Consider the following 23,067-nt stretch of genomic DNA (forward strand, 5'->3'; position numbering starts at 1 on the left):
TCAAGAAGATCGGTGCAGGGGTTTTGGGGCTACTGTACCCTAAATTCTTGAAAGCAAAACTCAAGTCATGTCTATGTTTTACAACACGGGAGGGCAAAACTGTAGGAATGGTAGCTCTTACTGAGGCCACACAGCCTGCCAAGTTTCAAAAAGATTGATGCAGGGATTTGGGGGGAACTGCCCCTTAAACTGCGGACAAGCAAAACTTGTGGCCGAGGTCTGCCTGTTTGCCAGGAAGCAGAGGGGAGGGGGCTGCAGAGGTGGCCCCTGGAGTTGGCAGACCCCAGCTGCAGGGCAGAAGGGATGGAGGGAGGAATTAACCTTTCTCCCTGACCCCTTCACCTTAAACAGAGCCATGCTGGGGTTCTGTTCCATGCTCTTCCCCTTCCTCCACCTCCCTCCAGGGTGGGGTGGGAGGGGCTCCATGCAGCACTGGAGGGGGACTCCTCCTCCTCCCCTTCCCCCCACCGCTGCCATGGGGGTTGGGGGTGGGGGGGGGCTCCATGTGAAGCTGCCCAGACCTAGAGGGGGACTCTTCCCCCCACTCCTCCCCTTTGGATTCCTTTTGGAAGTACTAAATGACAGCTCAGTAACAGCCCATACTGTGCCATGCCAGCAGTGCATGGCTATTTTTAGCTGCTATGTCACTGTAGCAACCCTTTATACTAAGGAAGCGTGTTGCTATGGCGACATAGCTGCAGCATCACGGTTTGTGACTGCTGAAACTACATCACCGTATTGCATTGCCACGGCAATGTAGCATCGTGTAGATGCACCCACAGTTTGTATAAACTATGTCTATACCCTTCTTGTTCCCAACCTGCCTCAAGAAGGACTTCCTGGGCAGATTCTGCCCACTCACTCTGATTAACATGGTTAAGTTGCTCCAGGGCATCTGTAGAGGCTGCCTGCAAGTAAGCTGAACGCCAAAATCCTGACAGCGGCTGCAGGGGGATGTCCCAAGGCAGCTTCACCACTGTATTTCTAGATTTGTCATGGACAGTCAACAGGTGGGTAAGGCATGTTCAGAAGCATCCTTCCTAGGACACAATGAGGAGTCAGTGTGGAGAGACCCATAATGTACCCCAGAACTTGCCAAATGTCTACAAATCAGAACATAACTATAATACAAACCAGATAATATCCATATAAAGAAATATACTCTAAGATATTCTCTCTCTGCCAAATTCATTTATGACACAGAAACATAAAAACATAGGGACAGTTCTTGCCATCTGTAACAAAACTTATACCACAAAGCATGTTGGTCACACTTTCTGAATCTCTTTATTTATTTAAAACAAGGTGCTACCCTTGTTCATATTATTCATGCAAATGTTCTTGTTAGTTAACAAAACTATTCATATAAATGAAGTGAACAGGCTATACCCCTTAAAATAATATTTTAAGATTAATTAATGTCAGAAGCTTCTATTGAAATCAATTTTGGAAGAATGGAAAATAAACAATCTCAATAAAGGTATTCCAAGAGAAAACTATGCAAAAAATGATTACAAAATTAGATCAAAGTTGAACTGCATGCTAAGCTAATAAGTCAATTAAATTAAAATGGAAGAAAATTACCTTCTTAAAGCTAGAACATCAAGAAATATATTGTACATTAATGCATGTTGCAACCATTTGGATAATGTTTACAACATATTTCTGTTTGCATTTCTTTCTCTCCAGTATAACTTAAGGGAAAGAAACATTAATTATGCCACTTAGATGTGGGAGAGGCAAGATAATAAAATGTCATGACTTTATGATCCTTCAATGTAAATAAGTAATGATTTTACCTTAAACAATTAAAATTAACAATTATTATCTGTAATACAAAAAAGGTCAAGAAAGGGACTTGACTACTTACAGATGTTAAAAAAAGCACTCCCACACCAAGCCCAGCACATTAGGGCTGTGAAAAATTTCACCAGCTGTTTCATTTTGATGCTGTTTCAACTTGTTTCAAGCTCAAAACAACAAAATCGAAACAAAACAAAGGGCGTCGAAACAGCATTGAAACAAAACGAGGGCAGTCAAAATGTTTTGAAAGTTTTGAATCATTTCGAGTTTCAAAGCTGAAGCTGGGCTTGCCTGCAGGGAAACAGAAAGTAAGGAGAGGGGGGGAAAGATGGGGGAAGGACTCCTCTGATATTGACTGTGGCTGTTTGGCTGCCTGAGATGCTGCTGGTGCTACTGTGCTGCTTACTAAGTTATTACCTGTTGTCATTTAAAGTGGTGGACCAAGCTGAGGCTGTAAGGAAGGAGGAGACCTCATTGGGGCAGACTACCATGTTGTGTAGAGACCCCAGCACCAGTGAGGCTGCGCCTTTACACAGACACACACAGACACACACACAGAGAGTCACGCATGTCACAGCAGCTTGAGGTGCAGTTTCCCAGAAACCCCTGCACCTATCTCCTTGAAACTGGGCCACTGCACAGCCAAGCATGCACAGACAGGGAGCCAAAGGAAGAGCAAGTAAGAGGGTGCCTGCCTCTGTAGCCTAGAAGATACACCACTCCTTGGGAGTAGAGAGCTCTGGATTCCAACCTCTGTTGCCAAGGAGTTTACTGTTTTCTAGCCAATGATTTTCTAAAGTGCACATGTCCCGTGACAGACAGACAGACCCCAAAAATGGAAAGGAAAATTTCAGGGTTCAGGAATGGGTAAGGGAAGCTCAGAGAAGACAGACTGCATTGAAGCTATGCTATTAAGAAACTACAAGCCAGAGAGTTGAGAGCCATTTATAGAAATATAAGTCTGTCACATAGATGGCCTGTGCCACTGACAGCTCCCAGTGGAAACAATGAGCCGCACACGCAGCCACTTTCAAGGACAATGAAACCAAGGAGCAGACAGGCATAGTAAGGATCCCCAGAAATTAGATGGGCATATTCAGTGGCAGCATTTAGTAGATGTTACTGCAGATGTTGATTCTGATCTACTACCTCTGGCCCACAGCTGCAGAGTGAGAGAGTCTATGGCCATAACCCCTTACTACTGAAACATGCTCTCTGCATGGCCCAAGAAGCCCATTGGCTATTGGGAATATTGTCTTATGCCCCATCCCCCGCTTTATACTACAAGAATTCTGCCAGAGTTGTCACCATAGTGTATATCAGGGGTTGGCAACCCCTAGCACACATGCCGAGCATGGCACATGAGGCCATTTTACTCAGCACAGCATGGCCAGCCCCAGCTCTGGGTAGCTGCTGCCAGCAACGGAGCCTGGGCTGCTCCCAGCAGGGCTTATAGTGTCCCAGCTGCCTGCTGGAAGCAGCCCGGGCTCCCAGCTGGCAGCAGCTACCCAGAGCTGGGGCCAGCTGCAGGCAGGAGGCTGCAAACAGCTGTGTTGGGCTCTGGAGCCCTGGCATCAGCTCTGTAATGGCATGTGCATGCGCGCCTCGGAGCAGGCAGTGGGTGAGGGGCCTGAGGCAGAACAACTCTGGTCTCTCCCCTACTCCTGGCACACAGCTGGTGACTGGGCTCCAGAGCCCAGCACAGCTGTTTGTAGCCAGCCTGGGCTCTGGGCAGCTGCAGCAAGCAGCAGGCAGGCTGCAAACAGTAGTGCCGGGCTCCACAGCTCTGGCATCAGCTCCATGCTGGCGGCGACTGCACATGCACCTCAGAGCAGACAGTGGATCAGCACAGCCCGCCCCAAGGTGTACACGCAGTCGCCGCCAGCATGGAGCTGATGCATGGAGCCCAGCACAGCTGTTTGCAGCCTGCCCACTACTTTCTGCAACTGCCCAGAGCCCAGCCTGGCTCCAAACAGCTGCGCCAGGCTCCAGAGCCCAGTCACCAGCTCTGTGCTGGAAGCGGGGGAGAGACTGGGGTTGTGCTGCCTCAGGCCCCTCCCCCACTACTAGGCGCATGTGGACGCGCCAGTACAGAGCTGACGGTGGGGCTCTGGAGCCTGCCACAGCAGTTTGCAGCCTTCCGGCTGCAGCCGACCCAGGCTCTGGGTAGCTGCTGTCAGCCAGGAGCCTGGGCTGTTCTCAGCAGGCAGCTGGGACACTGCAAGCCCTGCTGGGAGCAGCCTGGGCTCCAGCAGCTACCTAGAGCCAGGGTAGCTGCTGACAGCCACAGAGCCTGGGCTGGGGGGCAGAGGCAGCAGTGCTGGGGGGCAGGGTCTTTGGGTGGGGGGCAGGGGCTTTGAGTGGGGGGGCAAGGGGCACAAGCAAGGCATCCTGCCATGTACCCCATGCCCTCATTTTGTTTTTCTATCATGCCGGTACTGCAGCACCTTCCAAGGTAAGCATTGTGGGGGTTTTTGGCACTCTGGCCAAAAAACGTGATAGCGATCATCGCTGCTGGAATTCATCATCCAGTGCAGGGTGTCAAGAACCTGCAGCAAGGCGGTAGCCCTAGACTTCAACAGCGCCAACTTCAACGAGTTGAGATTAGTAGGAGAGGCGCTGGGGTTCTCGAGGGCAGGGGAACTCAGTGCCCAAGATGAGCTGTCGTTCCTTAAGGAGATGATACTCAGGGCACAAGGGGTGACGATCCCAACAAGAAGCAAGGGGAGCAAGAGTGCCCAAAAGCCCCCCTGGCTCACCAAGGACATCTGGGAATGCCTGGTTGCCAAAAAGGCAGTGTACACCCGGTGGAAGGGGGGGGCTATCTCCAAAGAGGAGTATACCTCCACTGCTCGGGCCTGTAGGGGGGCTGTTAGGAAAGCTAAGGCGGACATAGAGCTAGGACTAGCGTCCAAGATCAAAGATAATAAAAAGTCCTTTTTCAAATATATAGGGAGGATGAAGAAGGCACTGGGAAATGTGGGGCCCCTGCAAGATACGCTGGGCAATCTGGTGGATGCGCTAGAGGAGAAGGCAGACCTCTTTAACAAATTCTTCACCTCCATTTTCTTGTGCAGGGACTGGGACTCCCCCACCATGATTCAAGGCAGACTCGAGGGGAACGCCTCCAGACCTAAGGTTGAGAAGGACCAGGTTAGAGTGCTTCTGGAGGGGCTGGACATGTTCAAATCAGCAGGTCCAGATGCTCTCCACCCCAGGGTGTTGAGGGAGCTAGCAGGGGTTATTGCAGGGCCCTTGGCATGGCTTTATGAGCGCTTGTGGTGCTCAGGCCAGGTGCCAGATGATTGGAAGATAGCCAATGTGGTCCCCATCTTTAAAAAAGGGAGGAGGGAGGACCTGGGCAACTATAGGCCCCATCAGTCTTACCCCAATCCTGGGGAAACTCTTTAAGAAGATCATCAAGGAGCACGTCTGTGATGGGCCGGCATCGGGGATGATGCTCAAGGGCAACCAGCACGGTTTCATTAAGGGCAGGTCATGTCAGACCAACCTGATTGCCTTTTACGATCAGGTCACAAAAGCATTGGATGCAGGTGTCGCCGTGGATGTAGTCTTTCTGGACTTCAGCAAGGCCTTTGACACTGTCGACCACCCCATCCTCATTAAAAAACTAGGCGACTGTGGCACTGATGCCTACACAGTCAGATGGATTGCTAATTGGCTGAAGGGTCGTACTCAGAGGGTGGTGGTGGACGGGTCATATTCGACTTGGGGGGAAGTAGGCAGCAGAGTCCCCCAGGGCTCGGTCCTTGGGCCCGCGCTGTTCAATTTCTTTATCAGCGATTTGGACGACGGGGTGAAAAGCAACCTGTTTAAATTTGCTGATGATACCAAAATTTGGGGTGAGGTGGGCATGCTAGTAGGGAGGGAAAGACTGCAGAAAGACCTGGATAGGTTGCAAGGGTGGGCTAACAAAAACAGAATGCGTTTCAATACAGACAAGTGCAGGGTGCTGCACTTGGGCAGTAGGAACCAGCAGCAAACTTATAAGATGGGAAACTCCCTTCTTGAGAGCACGGAGGCTGAAAGGGATCTTGGAGTCATTATTGACTCCAAGATGAACATGGGCCGACAATGCGAGGTCACGGTCAGCAGGGCCAACCGGACCCTATAGTGCATCCACAGGTACATCTCAAATAGGGCCAAGGAGGTGTCCTCCCCCCTCTATGCGACACCAGTCAGGCCACAGCTGGAGTACTGTGTCCAGTTCTGGGCACCCCACTTCAAGAGGGATGTGGAAAACATCAAGAGGGTCCAGAGGAGGGCCACCCGCATGATCCGGGGAAAGCAGGGCAGACCCTACAATGAGAGGCTATGGGACCTGAACCTGTTCAGCCTTCGCAAGAGAAAGCTGAGGAGGGACCTGGTGACCGTCTATAAACTCACTAGGGGCAACCAGAAGGGTTTGGGGGAGACCTTGTTTCCCCTAGCGCCCCCCGGGATAACAAGGAATAATGGCCACAAGTTGTTGGAGAGTAGGTTTAGATTAACCATCCGTAAGAACTACTTCACAGTTAGGGCCGCTAGGATCTGGAACCAACTTCCAAGGGAAGTGGTGCAGGCTCCTACCCTGGGGGTCTTTAAGAAGCGGCTCGATGCCTACCTGGCTGGGGTCATTTGAGCCCAGTTTCCTCCTGCCCAGGCAGGGGGTCAGACTTGAAGATCTACAAGGTCCCTTCTGACCCTACTTCTATGATTATATGATTCTATGAACGTTGCCTACCCCTGGTGTATATAGTACTAAGAAGATGCTCCCTGAACTCTCTCTCTGGCTTGTGCACTCATACTGGGAAACTACAATTTTAATTTTATTATTTCTATTACAGTGCAGGGCTGTCCAACTGGCAGCCTGTGGGCTGTATGTGGCTGGGAAAGCCTTAAATTGCTGCCCACAGGCCCCCACCCAGATGCCATTCCCCCTACTGCTCTGACTGCAGAAGCACCAGGGGCTCCAGGCTTCCTCTCCCTCTGGCTTTCCCTTCCTACCCCCACCCCACACAGCAGGGGGGCATGCAGCCTGCAGCCCTGAGGACCTACAGTCCCCACTAGAGCAGCCTATGGGTAATGTGGCCTTGGCTAGCTAGAAATTGGACAGCCCCATTATAGTGTATCCTTCAACCCTTAAGGTATGTGCAGATGTTACATTTAGATTAACATACAGATTTAGGTTGATCTTAGTGCTGGTCTGTGCAGGTGTTCAGGGATGTTAAATTGATGAGGCAAAAAATGCCCGGCCTGATCTAAATTAGTTCATCTGAGGAGATGAATTTAGTTAGACTGGGAATGGGTTAGCCAGATCTACCAAATGTGCACATGCTCAAAGGAAGAGCACTGTTCCAGGGCTGCACTATCTCCCCCAACCCTGGCTGGGCTATTTTTAGCCCCCAACCTCCCCACCCCCCCAGATGGACAACCCTTCCCCACCCCACAGACCCACCAACCCCCCGACAGACCCGTTAGGTACCTCTGATCCCACCAACCCCCTCCCCAGAACTGCCAACCCCCACAAGGACCTGCTAACCTCCCCCACTTCTTATCTGCCCCTCCCCCCACCCTGAGTTACTTAGAAAGGGTTCCCAGCACCACTCCTGGCACCAGGAAATGTGTACACAAGCCACTCCTGATCAATGATCACACAGTCTAAAATAAGACACATGATTGTAGATTGGGTGCAGAAAATGTTTGCACATACCCTTAGATTTTTAGGCACTATTTTTACAGTGTAATAAATACTTGAAGGCACTGTACAATACATACTCATTTCATCATAGAATCTGCATCTTACTCTTTTATGAAGTGAAAGACATTTATATTTTATGCAAGGCTTTTTAAATTGGGTAAAAGCCAATGGCTTTTCAATGCTCCTACAAAAAAGGAGCTCTGCATCTTTAAAATTTTGCTGTATTTTCTCTCCCTCTTCCTGCTCTCACTGCAGGCAGTGTAGGCTCTGCAGCAGCTGGCTCATCCTATCAATAAGGTTGAGTTAGCCAAGGTGGAGGATGGGAGCGGAATGGAACTGTCCCAGCTCCTCAATGAGATCAGGGCAAACTATGAAACGCTCCTCACCAGAAATCAGATAGACATCGTCCTCTCAACAAGCACCCAGGTAATGATTTCATACAGACAGACACCTTCCAGAATAAGGAGACAGTCCATGTCTACCCAATTCCTGCCTCAGCCTCTATGAGGTACAGTATTTCCTTTTCAATGCAGCATATTATTGGGGAAGGGATATAGATTTTACTGCAGTATGGCTAGACTGAAAAGCTTAGAAATAATGTGATCCTTACGTTATAATATTCACACTAATAGAATGCTGTGTAATGCCTTTGGATGTTTGTCTGTAACTGCAAGCCAGTGATATTGTTGTTCTTAGAAAATAAAAACAAGATGACATATGCAATAACATGGTACCCTCTAGCCTCATTCAGAGTTATCCCTCAGGAGGCAACATCTTAAATATAATTTAGGGATGATATAAAGAAGTGGTATATAAACAGTCTTTACAATTTGTATCACCTATATTGTGGAAAGTTTTACCTTCTCAGGACATTTTATATATCATTCCCAGGAAAACCATGCCATATTTTTTTCTGCAGTGCTTATATCACTGGTTTTCTGTATCATCCTTTTAAATGTTATTTAAATTACATACACAGTAGCTCTACAACACCACAGTATGTTGAAATAATATGACAAAGCCAGTTACAATCCTCAAATGCCAAGGAATTCAGGCAGAAACTTGGTTCTTTTATCACATTGTTGTACTTTGATATTGCAAAAATTCTGAACAGTGAGAGATTTACCTGCCATGGTCCAGATTACCCAATATACTCTGGCTGCTTTGCACCACTTTGACACAAAGAAGCCATAAACCCAGTTTAACTAATCACTTAAACCAAGTTCATGTCTGCTTCACATTACTAAAGGAACACAATAAAGCCAAATTGTATTTATGCTGTAGTACACACAAGGGCAGGCAAACAGTGTTCAGTCTCTATTAGGAACTAGCTAAACCTGACTTTTTCACTTTAAGTGATAACATTACAATATATTAATATCATATGACATAACATATGACATAATACTTATAGTAAAACAGTAAAGTGTGCATTGGATATACACAGTAAAGTGTTGTGATGTCATCACTGATTACACGCAAAACACCAAATTGTGAAAAGAGCCATCATTTTCTATTATCATAATTAAGCACTATGTAAGCATTATTCATAATTTTAATGCACAGAAGCAACTGACTTGACAAAACAGTGTTAATGTCTGGCCTCTGCTTAATTCAAACAGTGCATCCCACACATACAGCTACTATCCAGATACTTCACAATCTAATTTATTTAACAAATTTAATAGTGATCCTCCTCTATTAAGACTGTTCTTTGGAACCAAATCTGCATTAAGAAACAAAGGGCCTAAATTAGACTTGACATAGCTACTGCAACGCCACTTCCTTTGGTGAAGCTAAAGCCGCTTACTCCTGGGCTGAACTGGGGCTAAACACAGTTGGTATCTCTGTAGTGGAACAACTTTACAACAAGAGTCTTATAAAGTCTGAGGTAAAAGTGTTCTATACATTTGGTATTGATGGTCTAATAGTTTAGCCTTTCCCACCCTAGCCTTTATCTTTCTGGCCCTGACATAAAACAAGTCCCAGAATTATTTATAAAATACTTGGATTATTTCTTTATTATTTTTCAAGTATATGGTAGCTCAGTCCCTGCCAATGTACCTTGGCCCAGTACTGTTAATCAACCTGATATTTCTTCAAATACATCCACATTTTGTCTGAGAGAATTTATGTTAAAAAGACTAGACTAGAGAGACATTTTAGTAAACTGCACAAAGCTAACTAAAGATTAAGCCAATTCATTCCTAGCAGAGTTTGCAATTAACAAGGTTTCTCAGAGATTACAATATTCGGTGATGTACACAGGATTTCATTGCAACTAGAACAAATGTATTCAACGCCCACAAATACCTAAGAAATTTATTTAATTACATATTTATTAACGTAAATAATAAAATTAAATGCCATTATCCTATTTATATCTACTCTAGCTAGAAGAAGCTACAAATGAAAGAATGGACAAAGATGAGGAAGATTTAAAGGCAGCCAGAGCAGAGCTCAGTGAAGCCAGGCGTCAGTGGCATCATATGCAAATTGAAATTGAATCTCTCCAAGCTGTGGTAAGCATGGCCAAGAAATGGTATTATCAAACTCCAGAAAATGTAATGTTTCTTCTTCCAGCATGCAATATCCCACGGTTCACAACAATCACATCCAATTTGCAATGAAAAGATAGCAAGTACAGAAATATACAGACTCTTCCCACTGATTGTTAATCACCTGGAAATTTCCCAGCCACTTATTCCTGCTAAAGACTATCAAATATTTTGATCCAGAATCTTTTATTTTATACACAAACTATATACATACATATAGATATAGGTATAGGTATAGGTATACACACACACACATTACTACTACTACTACTTTAGCTTTTTATTCCTGCCAAGCAATTATGCACAACAGATGAGTTCTACAACAGATTAGTCTCCAGAAGGTTTCCAGTATTACAATGGGGAAAAAGCATGAGAAGTTGACAGATCTTGTGTATGTCTCAACTGTCATGTGTGCAGCTAAACAATTATTGGCAGTAGTAGATTTTTTTCTCCAAATTCACTAGTGAAGACAAGACCTATGAATGACCCTGTTTTCAAAATGCCTTTCGGGGAGACCCACTACTTGACAAAAGATGTCTACAATTAATCAAGATCCCTGGTGTAGACAGGGGTTAAGAATATAAACAACAGTGATTTATAACATGACTATAGTGACTTCACAACTTGGTGAATTCCTTTTTTGGATAGCTGGACAGACTTGCTAATAAAAAATGAATTGATTTCATGGTATAATAGAAGGCCATCAAGGTTAATCTATTAGCTGCTATTTGAGATTATATAAATCTTATTGAAAAGTTAAAAAAACCCCACAAAACAAAACACCATTTTAGATTCTTATAGATGAGGTTACCTTAAAGCCTGGGTTTTTACTATTGTTGCTAAGGATTATTTTTTTAAAAAAACAGATTTAACAATGTGTTTTCTGTTTTGTGAATGAACACTATGTGAAACTGAACCTTTTAGGCGACTTTTTGGACCTTTAATATTGATTTGACTTAACAGGAAAAGGGTTTGGAAAATTCATTGCTTGCCACAGAGCATCATTACCATATGCAACTACAGAGTTTAGAAGCTGAAATTGAAGGCTTAGAGAAAGAGCTACAGGAAGTGAGAAAAGGTATTGAGAAACAGCTTCAAGAGCATGAAATTCTACTGAATACAAGGATGAGGCTGGAGCAGGAGATAGCAACATATCGCAGGCTGCTAGAAAGAGAGGAGAACAGGTACTGCCTAACTGGATAAACAGTATTTGCTTTTATTTTACACTTCAGAACTTTTTTGTAGTAATTTTCAGGGTTGTATGAATATAAACATCACACCACCAAAAATATTAGATATGGGTTAAACAGAAGCTCCTTAAAGAAGGATCTTTTTACCTTGTACAAACTTATGCATAGGTATAATTAATCTGTAAAAAACAAGATAATAAATGATTACATGCAGTTTTCCTACGATTAAAATAAACATTTCTGGAAAATCTGTGATACTTATCTTCCTGATTTTTAAAGTTTATGTTTAGGCTTTTTATGGGATTGGTTTGTTTTTTTAAAAGATCAAGTTTTAAAACACCTCTCCACAATCACAGCAACTGTGAAACATATTCAAGTCTACATGCATTTTTTGCTATACAATGCTCACTTTGGTACAATTTTAACTTAATTACACACAATGGTACTAATTCATCACACTCGGGTTTAATTTAATTGAATTGAACCAGCAATTTGTGGTAATGTATTCTAATCTAAACGATCACTTAAAACCTTCAGAAACTTTTTTTTTCTAATAATTTAATCCATGTTTAATTTTAAGCATTTTTAAAAAGAGGAACCCCCACCCCCTAAATATTATAATCACCTAACACTATTAGTTTTAATACTTAGAATCATAGAATCATAAAAAAATAGGGTTGGTAGGGTCGGTAGGGAACATGGGCCAACAATGCAAGCATACGGTCAGTAGGGCTAACCGTACCTTGCCGTGCATCCACAGATGCATCACAAGCAGTGCCAAGGAGGTGATCCTCCCCCTCTATGCGACACTGGTCAGGCCACAGCTGGAGTACTGCATCCAGTTCTGGGCGCCGCACTTCAGGAGGGATGTGGACAGCACTGAGAGGGTCCAAAGGAGGGCCCCTCGCATGATCCGGGGACAGCAGGGCAGACCCTACGAGGAGAGGCTATGGAACCTTAACCTGTTCAGTCTTTGCAAGAGAAGGCTGAGGGGGGCATGGTGGTCGTCTATAAACTTACTAGGGGGGACCAGCGGGGATTGGGAGAGACCTTGTTCCCCTGAGCGCCTCCCGGAGTAACAAGGAATAACGGCCATAAGTTGTTAGAGAGTAGGTTTAGACTAGACATTAGAAGACACTACTTCACAGTCAGGGTGGCTAGGATCTGGAACCAGTTTCCAAGGGAAGTGGTGCTGGCTTCTACCCTGGGGGTCTTTAAGAGGAGGCTTGATGTTTACCTAGCTGGGGTCATTTGAGCCCAGTTTTCTCTCCTGCCCAGGGCAGGGGGTCAGACTAGAAGGTCTACAAAGTCCCTTCCGACCCTACATCTATGAATCTATGACCTCAGGAGGTCATCTAGTCTGACCCCTTGATCAAAGCAGGACCAGCCCCAACTAGATCATCCCAGACAAACCTTTGTCTAGCTGGGTCTTGAAAACCTCCAAGGATGGAGATTCCACAGCCTTCCTCACATACACAGTATTGCTTCCATAATACGTCCTCACATACACTATCGCTAAGTATATGAGCATGGTCCCCTAAAGGTTACAATGAATAGATGAATTCAATGCAGATAAAGTAGATTAATTTTGATATGGCAAATCTCAAGTATTCTACATAACAAAAGGCAGGGTTTGGATTTAGCATATCTGAGTTGCTGCTCAGATACAGCTAACAAATATTGAAATAATTATGGAGTTCACACGTGGAAGCATTAGGCCCCATTCTTCCCTAAATGGGAATAACCTTAATTTGAGAAGGAAACACCACCATTTCTGCCATTCAACTTGCTTCTTGGGAATTCTTCCAGTAGAGTTTTGCATCTCTTGCTTCCTCATAGGAAATGTTGACCTAAAAGACTCCAAGTGAGGGAAAATAACTGAATTTTTTTCAGTATATTTCTATCTTTTAATTTTGTAAAAATTAAACAACATTCAGTATGAATAAAACAGAACAAAATAACATATACCTTCTTCTCCATCCCCACCCCACCCCCAATCCACCTTGCATACTGCCAATTCAATTAAATGTTTTCAGGGGAAAATGATCCAATAGGTGTGCAAGTATTCTCAGTAAAATTATTTAGTCCTATAATCAAAATAAGACATTCTAACAAGGGATTTCTGCAATAAATATATTGCTTTTTACTGTCATTATTTCTGCACATTTTCCCATCATAATTCAAGTTTCAGTTTAGAGTAACTTTAATATTATTATAGTGTGTAATATTTTCATTTTTGTAGGTTTCGTTGTCCTACGCACCATAGAAAAGATGACAGAAAACCTACCACCAGCAAGATAGCTTTTATCTTACCATCAAGTGAGTTTTTGAAAGATATAGAAGCATTTCTAAAATAAAATACACTTGTCTTCAGTTCTCAGTACTGCACAACTGAATTTCCCAAGTAGGAATTATAGTGAACTATTAATGATAAGATGATACCTTTCCATAAATTAAAGACCAAAAGGAATGTGAAAGCTTGTGCACCAAACTCCACAAATTAAAACTTGCTGAATTAAAGTAGATTAATGTATGCTTTTCATCGGCTATGTTCCTGTAAATTATTTATGAATACAGTCAATTCTGTATTTGCTTAATGTATAGCTAGGAAATAACATATTGACTTCTCTTATCTTAGATCAACTGCCACATATTCCAGCTTACTGTTCCTTAAAAACAGTTTAATGCCTGCTTTAATCACAATGAATGCTAAAATAAACAATTTAGTGTTAAATTCCCCTACGCCAGCACAGAGAAGATGAACACATACAGCCTTCCATATCATCTTCCATGGAATCCCATCTGCCACAGCTAAATTAGGATGAAAGGGATGGAGAGACATGCAGAGCAGAACGCATTGCTTTTCTTCTGAGAATAGGCTGTTTGTGCAAACAGCTAACACATACTGCTGATCAGTACATTTATGTTAGACAGCCCTATTACCAAATATCCCACTGAGCTGACAACCTGCAACTTTTAGAGGAGTTTGGTTTACTAGTCAGGATGCTCTCCTAATACTTTCTTGAACCCTTTAAAAAGATTTTATTCTGATCCTTTTTAAAAAGTAAAAGTTTGGAAGGTTATTTTCCCCACGCTTGACCCCCATGTTCCACATGGTCTGGATCTAACCCAAAATATGTTCTTGGCTATTCCACAGTTCCAAAAATTATCTGGATACCTGTGTGTTTTGTTTTACAGCTGGGGCCATAAAGAAGCATGAGACTGAAACAGTAGAACTAATGACAAAACAAGCAATCCTTAATGGAAACATGGTGAAGGAAAGGGCTGAAGCTCATGGCACGATACAGTAAGACAAACATTAACTAAGCAACATGAAAACTATATATAAAGTTATAGCTATTTTAATTAAATATCTGAAGGCCCCACTCTATGCTTACGTCTGCCCTGCCTCCTTATGGACTACACCCAAAAAGAAAAGAAGAACATCTCTCTTACTCTTATTCCACACATACCCAAACCCAACAGTCATGGAGGGTAGAAGGATCAGGGGAGCCTGGACATGTTCCTCAGTGCTGGTTTCAGGCCTCTTTTCTGAAAGGAACCAAAGAGCAGCCTTTAGAAATGCTGAAGATCCCTCTTAACTGTAATATATATAAACACACATATACACACCTTACTAAAAGGTACTAAACATCAGGTATTTTATTAGCTTTCTACTTTATTCATTCTTTTTAATTCTGTTCCTGTGTTACATATTTCTGACTGGCTTCTTTTTGCTTTTTTATTACTAACTATAGGAGCATGATACATTTGCAGGCCTGTCTGTTGGTTTCAATTATTACAAAACATCTGTTTTAACTTGCTTTACTAATGTAGGACTATATAATCTTTTTACCTCTTCCTCTGCTTGATTTTTTCATCTTTTTCACTTTTTTTCTAACATTTTACATGACTTGGGCCATATTGTGTCACTGATATTTATTAGAATTAGATGTTGAAATCATTCAGAAATTCTTAAAACGAGGGTCATAGTATGGGCTTGTTGATATACATGTTTCAAACTCAGGGCCTGATCCTGCAATTCTTACTCATGTGAGCAACTCCTACTGATAGCCTGATGGATTTAAATGAAACTACCTGCTTAAATTAGGTTTATTCAAATTAGTGAGGGCTCTAGAATCAGACCCTTAAATCCAGATCCTAAAAAAATATTTACACACCTAATTAAATTTAGGTGCCTAAACATCATTGATAGGGTTCTACTTAAATTGCGGAGAAATTAAACAATTTTCATGGGTTGGTGACAGTATAAATAGCAAATTATTTCCTGGATATGTTAATACATGATAAACAATAAAGTAAATTATGTAGAGCTATACAAAAATTTTAGAAATACTAATTTATGCTTCCCTTAATAAAAAGAATCCATTAAGGTAAGTGCCTATGCCCTGGAAGGGGTAGGAGGGACGAAGGGGGTGGCAGCCATCTTGTGCATTGCTGAAACCCTGCAGAGTGGCCCTTGGTGACGTGACTGGTACCCTTCATGCTGCCCCACCAGCTGGCACCTTCCCACCCTGGGTAGGCTGCAAGGCCAGGCCACAGTGGCAGCGATGACCATTGGCTCCCTGGAGAGCCAGCATTTTGTTTCCATTAAGTTTTTAATTTATTAAGTTGATTTTGTGGACACTCATATTTCGTGTTTTTTGCAAAATTGTCAGAATTGCAAATTGAGTAGACTCTAAATTGTTGAGGTTTTGAGAGTTAGTTACTCTGCATTTTACTTCTACTGGCTTTGAATGTAAAGTAATATCAAGCTTTGAAGTTTCGATGCGCATCTAGATTTTAATCCTCCATATTTTCAGAAGTTAGCTCTATCTATTACAACTGTTGAAGCTAACTGCAAAACTTAGATATGAGGGCTGAATTTTTAAAATTCTTCCTGCTGATTCTGGGAGTGTTTACTTCAAAGCATTTGTTTTAATCCATACCTATTATTCTACAAGAATAGAAATATAATAAGGCTTGTCCCTTTATTCAATGTTTCTTGGGAATGTAGCTGTAAAAATTTGCTCTGAAATCTTGCATTGCATTTAAAAAATTGTTTCCACACTCTCTTAAGCAATATTTCATCACATTGTGTAAGAATACCTGAAGACATGTGTTACTTAATGCCTACATGTTCACATATGCATTTGGTTTATTGTTTCAGGACAGAAAAAGTGGATGAAGTTATTAAAGAATGGGAAGGTTCTTTCTTTAAGGACAACCCTCGCTTAAGGAAAAAATCTGTTTCTTTGCGCTTTGATCTCCACCTAGCAGCAACAGATGAAGGCTGTTTACAGACTAAACAGAATAATCTACCTGATATTGAAGTCAGGCTGGTAATGAGGCGGTCTTCTAGTATTCCATCCATCAAACCTTAACCCACAGCAAATTAATCCAAAGATCATTTACAATGGGCTTTGGAAATAAATACATTAGGATGAACATAAATAGGCCATATGGCCTCCTTCCATCTTGTCCCAATTAGGAAATGTTACTATGTATTTTAATGAACATTTGAAAAATGTATGATTCTTTTTTAATGAAAGGGAGAAAGGGAGGGGTGTAAGATTTCAAGAAACGTAATTCCTATTAGTTTTTTTACTTTTTGTGATGTCTTTTAATTTTCTCATTATTTCTTTACAAAAGTCTTACTTTGCTGTGTAGAGTATCACTAAATATTTAAGAATTAAATTATACCTTTAAACCTTTACAAATTGTACTTTTATAAAAGAGAATCTGGCTTCTCTTATCAATTAATGAAAACTATACATTTCATTTTCTTAGTTTCACAAAACCATAGTGATTTATAATGCATAAGTCTTGCAGTCATTTTTACCATAAAAGTTATCATACAAATGGTATACATCAAAAACCATTTTTACTGGCATAAGTTAAATGCATAAAATCTCTCATAACATCTAAACTATTAATAAATAACAAATAATTTTCCTTTGATAGGTAAATAATATTTTTTACATATTTGAAAGTAACCACTCAAAAATAGGCTACTTTCTCCCACGCAATTATGCACGCTAACAAATAATATTGAGCATACCATGCAACAGGTTTTTAGCAGAATTCCTCATTTCAAACCATTTACATTAGAACTAGGGGTATGATATGGGTCACTGAGTTTTCTCACCTGTACATTACACAAGAACTGCCTTTTCAGTTCTACTGAGATACACAGGGTAAAACCCTGATGTTATAATTACCAACAAAAAATTGTAATTGACTTCAGTGGGACAAGCATTTTCTCTCACATGTACAGAGTACTAAGCTATTCTGATAAGGCTTCCATGGACAGAATTTCTGGCTTCCATAACCAAGACTTTGGTAGAAGTTCCTCACATAGAAGGCCAGCAGCATTAGCCTTACAGTAGGGCCAGAATTCAAAGTTTCTCAATATTCTTTCCAGGAGGTCCAGACTTTGCTGTCAGGCTTATTTCTGTTTTTTAAATCACTAATTGCCTAATATAAAACAGTCCTGCAATAAAGAAAGTGGGAGTCTGACTCTGTGGTTACAGCACTCTCTTGGCAGCAGAACCTGGAACCCAAGGGCGTTAGTACACTCCACATTTATTGGCTTTTGCACTGCAACAGATTCACAAAAGTTCAGGGCTGGAAAGGATCTCATGAGATCGCTGGATCCAGCCTCCCTGCTGTGGGCAGGAAAGACTGTTGGGGTCAAATAACCCCAGCAAGGTATGCATCCAGTCTCCTTTTAAAAATATCCAGGGTAGGTGCCTGCACCACCCCCACTGGAAGTCTATTCCAGAGTCTGGTCACACAAACCATAAAGAAGTTTTTCCTTATATCCAGGCTGAAACCACCTTCTAGGAGTTTATGACCATATAAACGGCGTGACTATTTGCACAAACAGGATTTCTGGACACTTTAAAAGTCTTTCTGATGCATTAAACTAAAACTCCTCAGATGTAGTTTAGTTTGGCTTGCCGGGAATTAAAGCGTCGTGTCCACGGATTCATTGCATGCAGACACAAAGGCACTCAAAGATGTGTAATGAGCCTCTTTGTCCACCAGGTGGCACTGCAACTTTTTTTGCAGTTCACCCCTTCGAATTGCTGCCTTTTGGGGTTTTTTTTCTTGTCCTGTGTGCCGGCTCTCTGCTTCCACAGCTGCATGGGAGGGCACAGGGTGGGGGGCCCCAGGCCAGGAGGGCAGTGCAGGACCATCATGCTCTGCTGCAGCACCAGCCAGGGACCGGGCTTAATTCATTCGAAAACCTAGTGCATGCAAACACTGATGTGACATGCCAAAATAAACAAGGTTAAATTTTATAAACCTATTTAATGAGAATTAAACCCTGTGACATGTACAGGCGCCCCAAGACTCCTGCCTCCCACTGTAGAGTCATAACCCTTAGGTGACAGAGGCAGGCTCCCTTTTGTTTGCTTTCCTTCTGGCCACATGATTCTTGTGCTTTTGGTTGCACGGTGGCTCAGCTTCAACAAGAGGTTTGTCAACAAGAGGCTCTCACGTAGCCACCCCTATAGCCTGGTGGCTGGCATGCTCCTTGCAAGTGGTAGAAATAGTTTCAAATCCCTTCAAGATAAGGTGGAACTAGAAGCCAGGCACTCCTATTGGGCAAATGCTTTAACCACTAGACTCTTGGTCAAAAGGCAGGTATCAGCAGCACCAGTTTTAAGGTGATTTCAATCCTACTGTTATGAGTTTGAGTTTCCCCCTACTGGCTGTTTCCCAAAGGGCTCAGGTGAGGTTTAGGTGTCTCCCAGGAAGACTCTAAATCATAACAGAGGATAGGCAAGAATTAGGTGCTATGGCATGCCCAGTGCTCCAACCTGAATTGCTTCTGACCATGCTCAGAAGTTCAAGGGAAGCTTTCTAGGAAACTTCTGCAGTCCAAAATGGAGGTGCCTAATGAATTTCAACACCCAATGAATTTTGTGGCTGCTGGAGCACAACCATTTTGAATCATTCTTTGGAACACTGGTACCAAAATGCTGCTTCAATTCTATTTAAGCACCTGAGGAAGCATTTTAAATTCTTCTCTTGATAGCATCAGAAAGAACCATAGGCCTTCAGAAATATAGGAATGATGTTAAGAATTAAAAAAATCATAAAAAATGATTCTCCTATCTGTCCACCTGCATCTGTATTGCGATCATCTGAGGAACACTAAGGAAACTATGTCCTTGGATTATTTAAAATCATAGTCATCCTACAGTGTTTAAATACTTGTTTTGATGTTTCCACATATTACAATGGTGAAAAATTAAATTAATAAAGTTATCTTTTAAAATATCTTTTAAAAATAGCATATGCTGTTGGCCTACATTATGTAGTACATCATTAATTTATCAGGGTATATTTACTGTATATACAAAAATGGACCAAGTAAGGGCTACAAATTTAAATAAAAACTTTACTAGACCTATTATGTTTTTCTCTATTGCTAATTCAGAGTAGTGTGGGCAAACCTCAGCTACAGTAAACAAAACCTTACATCTTTTTTCTCCACAGGAAAACAGAAATACAAACTTATAAACTCATTTTTATTAACAGATTATGAAACTAGGTTTGAACAACATCCTATATAGATAGGTAGGAATGGCAGATTAATTACAAAGAATTCTAGAAGGGCTGACCTCACAAACTCTAATTTGAATCAATGGGAGTTGCAGGAACTCAGTATCTCAGAAAACCAGATCATGTTTTCTGTAGGTCCACAATAGCATGTGTAAGTTTTATTCAGGTGTCAGCACTTGCCCTATTGCTTATGGCATGTTTAACAGATACTGACACTGCAGGTTTCATCCATCATTTATTTAACTGCTTCTAACTTTTACTAATGTAAGAACAGTGCATTTATACTGAATGCAGTTATACTATTTATGCATTGTTCTATATCTCCTGTACTAAGCTGGCTAATTAACATTAACCCTAATTGTCAAATAGTGAGCTGGTGTATACTTGAGTATTTGGCATCCTGAATGTAATAGCCTGTCCTAGTAATTCCACTATGCAGCTTTTTGTGCTTATATTATGTACCTTTTACAATACTTGAATTTAAACTTAAGTTTTAACTGCTTTGAGGCACTTTAAACAGGGATATGAATTTACCAAAGTAAATGATACCACTGCAATAAAGAATAATAAAATTGAATCTGGCATTGTGTATTATGTGAATCTGACCACACACACTTGCATTTGTGAGAGAGGCAGAGTCATCTAAATATAAAATTAATGCACTAGACCAGGGGTTCTCAATCCCCGGACCGCAGCCAGATGCCGGGCCACAGAAGGTCAGCTGCCGGTCCGCAGCACAGTAGCTGCCAGACTGGAAGTGACCACGGACTGACAAACCGCAACCCCCCAGAGCTGGGCGGAGAGGTTGCGGCTCCTTCCACAGGCCCCACAGCAGCACAGGGTTTGGCCCACCCCCCACCCGGGGGTGGGGGTATCATTACCTGTTTTCCAGCCCGAAATTCTGGCCACAGTTGGCTCTGACTGCTGGGCTGTGGTTTGCCGGGCCGCGGTCACTTCCAGGAAGCAGTTTGCCAGCCCACAGGATAAAAACTTTGGGAACCCCTGCACTAGACTATAAATACTCTAGAATAGTTTCCTATAGATGTTTCCACAAATACTGTATTATGACCCAAATTTCCTATGGATCTCCTACATAGCATGCCAAGGGTGTACACTGCCTGGTATAGTACCTTTGGTAAATTTTCAGGTATACCCATGGGCCATGACCAGGAGGGGGACCCTCTGGACTATACATTGTACAAATAAAAAAGACTGTCTCTTTTACATAAAGCTTGCAATATATAGAAGACAAGAGACAGAATTAGACATACAACAAATAAATAATGATCAGAAATCCAGCCTAAAACATACAGCTGTAAAAGTTCTTAGGTACCCATCCACTTATAGGAAGAATTTACACAGAAACATAGCAATTGATTTATCAAATTAGACCAATGGCCTAATAACTTGTTTCTGATATTAGTTTGTATAACATCCACCACAGAAAGGGGTTTAGGAATACTTTTTATAGACAGGGTTTGTCATTATCCATGAGGGAAAGAATTACTGGACATCTTGATTTATACCCTGAAACATCATCTCTCTGATATTTTTTATTCTACCTCTTGGAAGTGTGGTTTTTCTCACTATGTGTATAAATTCTGTGCCTTCTACTGCTAAATAATTAGCTAAGCTTGCAATAAATTGTATGCTATAGATAAATAGGGGAAAATTATCGTCTTGAACTGAAAAATTAAAACAGTCATTCTTCCTGGTGTATGCTATTTTGACTATATCAGGGCTGGATTTCACAGCCAATGAAATTAATTTAAGTCATTGACTTTAATGAAAGTAAACTTATGTCCCAAATTATTTTTTGAGTTATAAAGTCATTTCACCCAGACAGATCTTCAACATATCCCACAACTTACCTCTGGTCTCAGTTTCTCTAAAAAATACACAACTCCTGTTTGATGTTTTAAACAACCGGTATACAATCAAATAGAGTGCTTAATTAGTACAAAAAATGAATAATAACAAAGTCTTCAGTATAAACAGGTAGGTTAAAAGTTGCTTTATTTAGTTTATGGAATTCTGCTTTTATAGTGCTATAACCCCTTTTGCAACTGTCCTCATTAATTAATGTGAGATATCTTTGATTTGCCTTATTCTCAAACTGAGAAACATATATTCTAATTTAAACTACATTTCTTGAATTAACAGTAAAAAAATATAACTAGAACTTCTTAAAAACATTCTCCACAAATCTACTCTTTTAATACTTGAGGTTTTCATCTGCTGTCAACCTTCTAGTAGAAGTTTCACTAAACACTGTGAGAATTATGTATGCAAAGGGGAAAAAGTTCATTAAGAGACTACCTTGTGGGTCAGTCACTTTAAAAACAATCTAAAAAAATACTAGGAGGACTTAGGGAAATGATATTGTAATAAAAATCCTTTCATTTCCATTTTGCTGATTAAAATCTACAGCAGAGTTGTAGTTACTGCCATCTAATAGCTGCAGTTGTCTTACGTGTATATCGGTTTGATTGTCTCAGTCTGTTTCCCAATGCACAACTGTACCCATCACAAAACCTCAGATGATTGTCACTAACTGGAAGTACAGTTGCCTGTATCAAAAGCTGGGCCAAGGATTTTGGACCAGGTACTTTATGGCGTTTACTTACATTGAGTACTAGCATACTTCCATTAAAACCAGTGGGGCAGCTTGTGTAATAAAGTGTTACCAAACCTGGCTATGAGTGACAGAATCTCACCCAAATAGTCTTTCATGCAAAAGCATATTCCTTCTGGTAGGATGCAGGCATTTTTGAAGGGAAAGCATGAAGGAACTTCTATTGACACTGGTTGTGTTTTCCTCAAAGCTATGGTAAAGAGGAGACCTTCAATCTAACAATCCATTTTTCTTCTGAAGCCTAAATTAATCACTATAACAAAATAAATAGAATAAAACATAAAGAAAACAAGAAAACATTTCTCTGACTGAAGCATATACAATAGACTTGACTTGTCAGCATGAAAAGTAAAACACAACCAGATCCACCACAATCCTATATTAATTAAATATTTGGGTTAGATTTTTTCCTGTCCTTTTAACTGTTTATGCAATAACACAATGCTACCTTTTCTTGGCAAAACTAAAATAAATACAGTACAGGAAAAAAGAAAACTTTCCAATTGTAATCGATATCATATGATACAGTTCCTCTCAAGATGACTTCAAAGTATCCAGGTGATGCCACACTGAACAATTTGTAGAATTATGTGGGAAAAACAA

General features: G+C 41.6%; 1 protein-coding gene across 2 annotated transcripts; it reads left to right on the forward strand.

Moving 5' to 3' along the window:
• The first annotated feature begins 7,776 nt into the window (after positions 1-7,776).
• Positions 7,777-20,357, forward strand: KRT222 (keratin 222). Of its 2 annotated transcripts, none has more exons than XM_006276666.3 (6): positions 7,777-7,930; positions 9,898-10,026; positions 11,026-11,246; positions 13,495-13,571; positions 14,451-14,559; positions 16,423-20,357. In XM_006276666.3, exons 1-6 carry the CDS (start codon positions 7,835-7,837, stop codon positions 16,634-16,636), a joined length of 846 nt encoding a protein of 281 aa, XP_006276728.1. In that variant the 5' UTR covers positions 7,777-7,834; the 3' UTR covers positions 16,637-20,357. The 2 variants fall into 2 exon arrangements, with proteins under 2 accessions (XP_006276728.1, XP_019355580.1); XM_019500035.2 differs by having other exon boundaries at positions 7,846-8,012.
• The last annotated feature ends 2,710 nt before the right edge of the window (positions 20,358-23,067 follow it).

The sequence above is a fragment of the Alligator mississippiensis genome, chromosome 4 (assembly GCF_030867095.1).
Source record: "Alligator mississippiensis isolate rAllMis1 chromosome 4, rAllMis1, whole genome shotgun sequence".
NCBI lineage: Eukaryota > Metazoa > Chordata > Crocodylia > Alligatoridae > Alligator > Alligator mississippiensis.

Coding starts and splice junctions, on each gene's coding strand:
- KRT222 (XM_006276666.3), top strand. CDS start 7,835: ATGGAACTGTCCCAGCTCCTCAATGAGATCAGGGCAAACTATGAAACG. Junction 7,931..9,897: donor TCCTCTCAACAAGCACCCAG/GTAATGATTTCA, acceptor TATCTACTCTAG/CTAGAAGAAGCTACAAATGA. Junction 10,027..11,025: donor TTGAATCTCTCCAAGCTGTG/GTAAGCATGGCC, acceptor TTGACTTAACAG/GAAAAGGGTTTGGAAAATTC.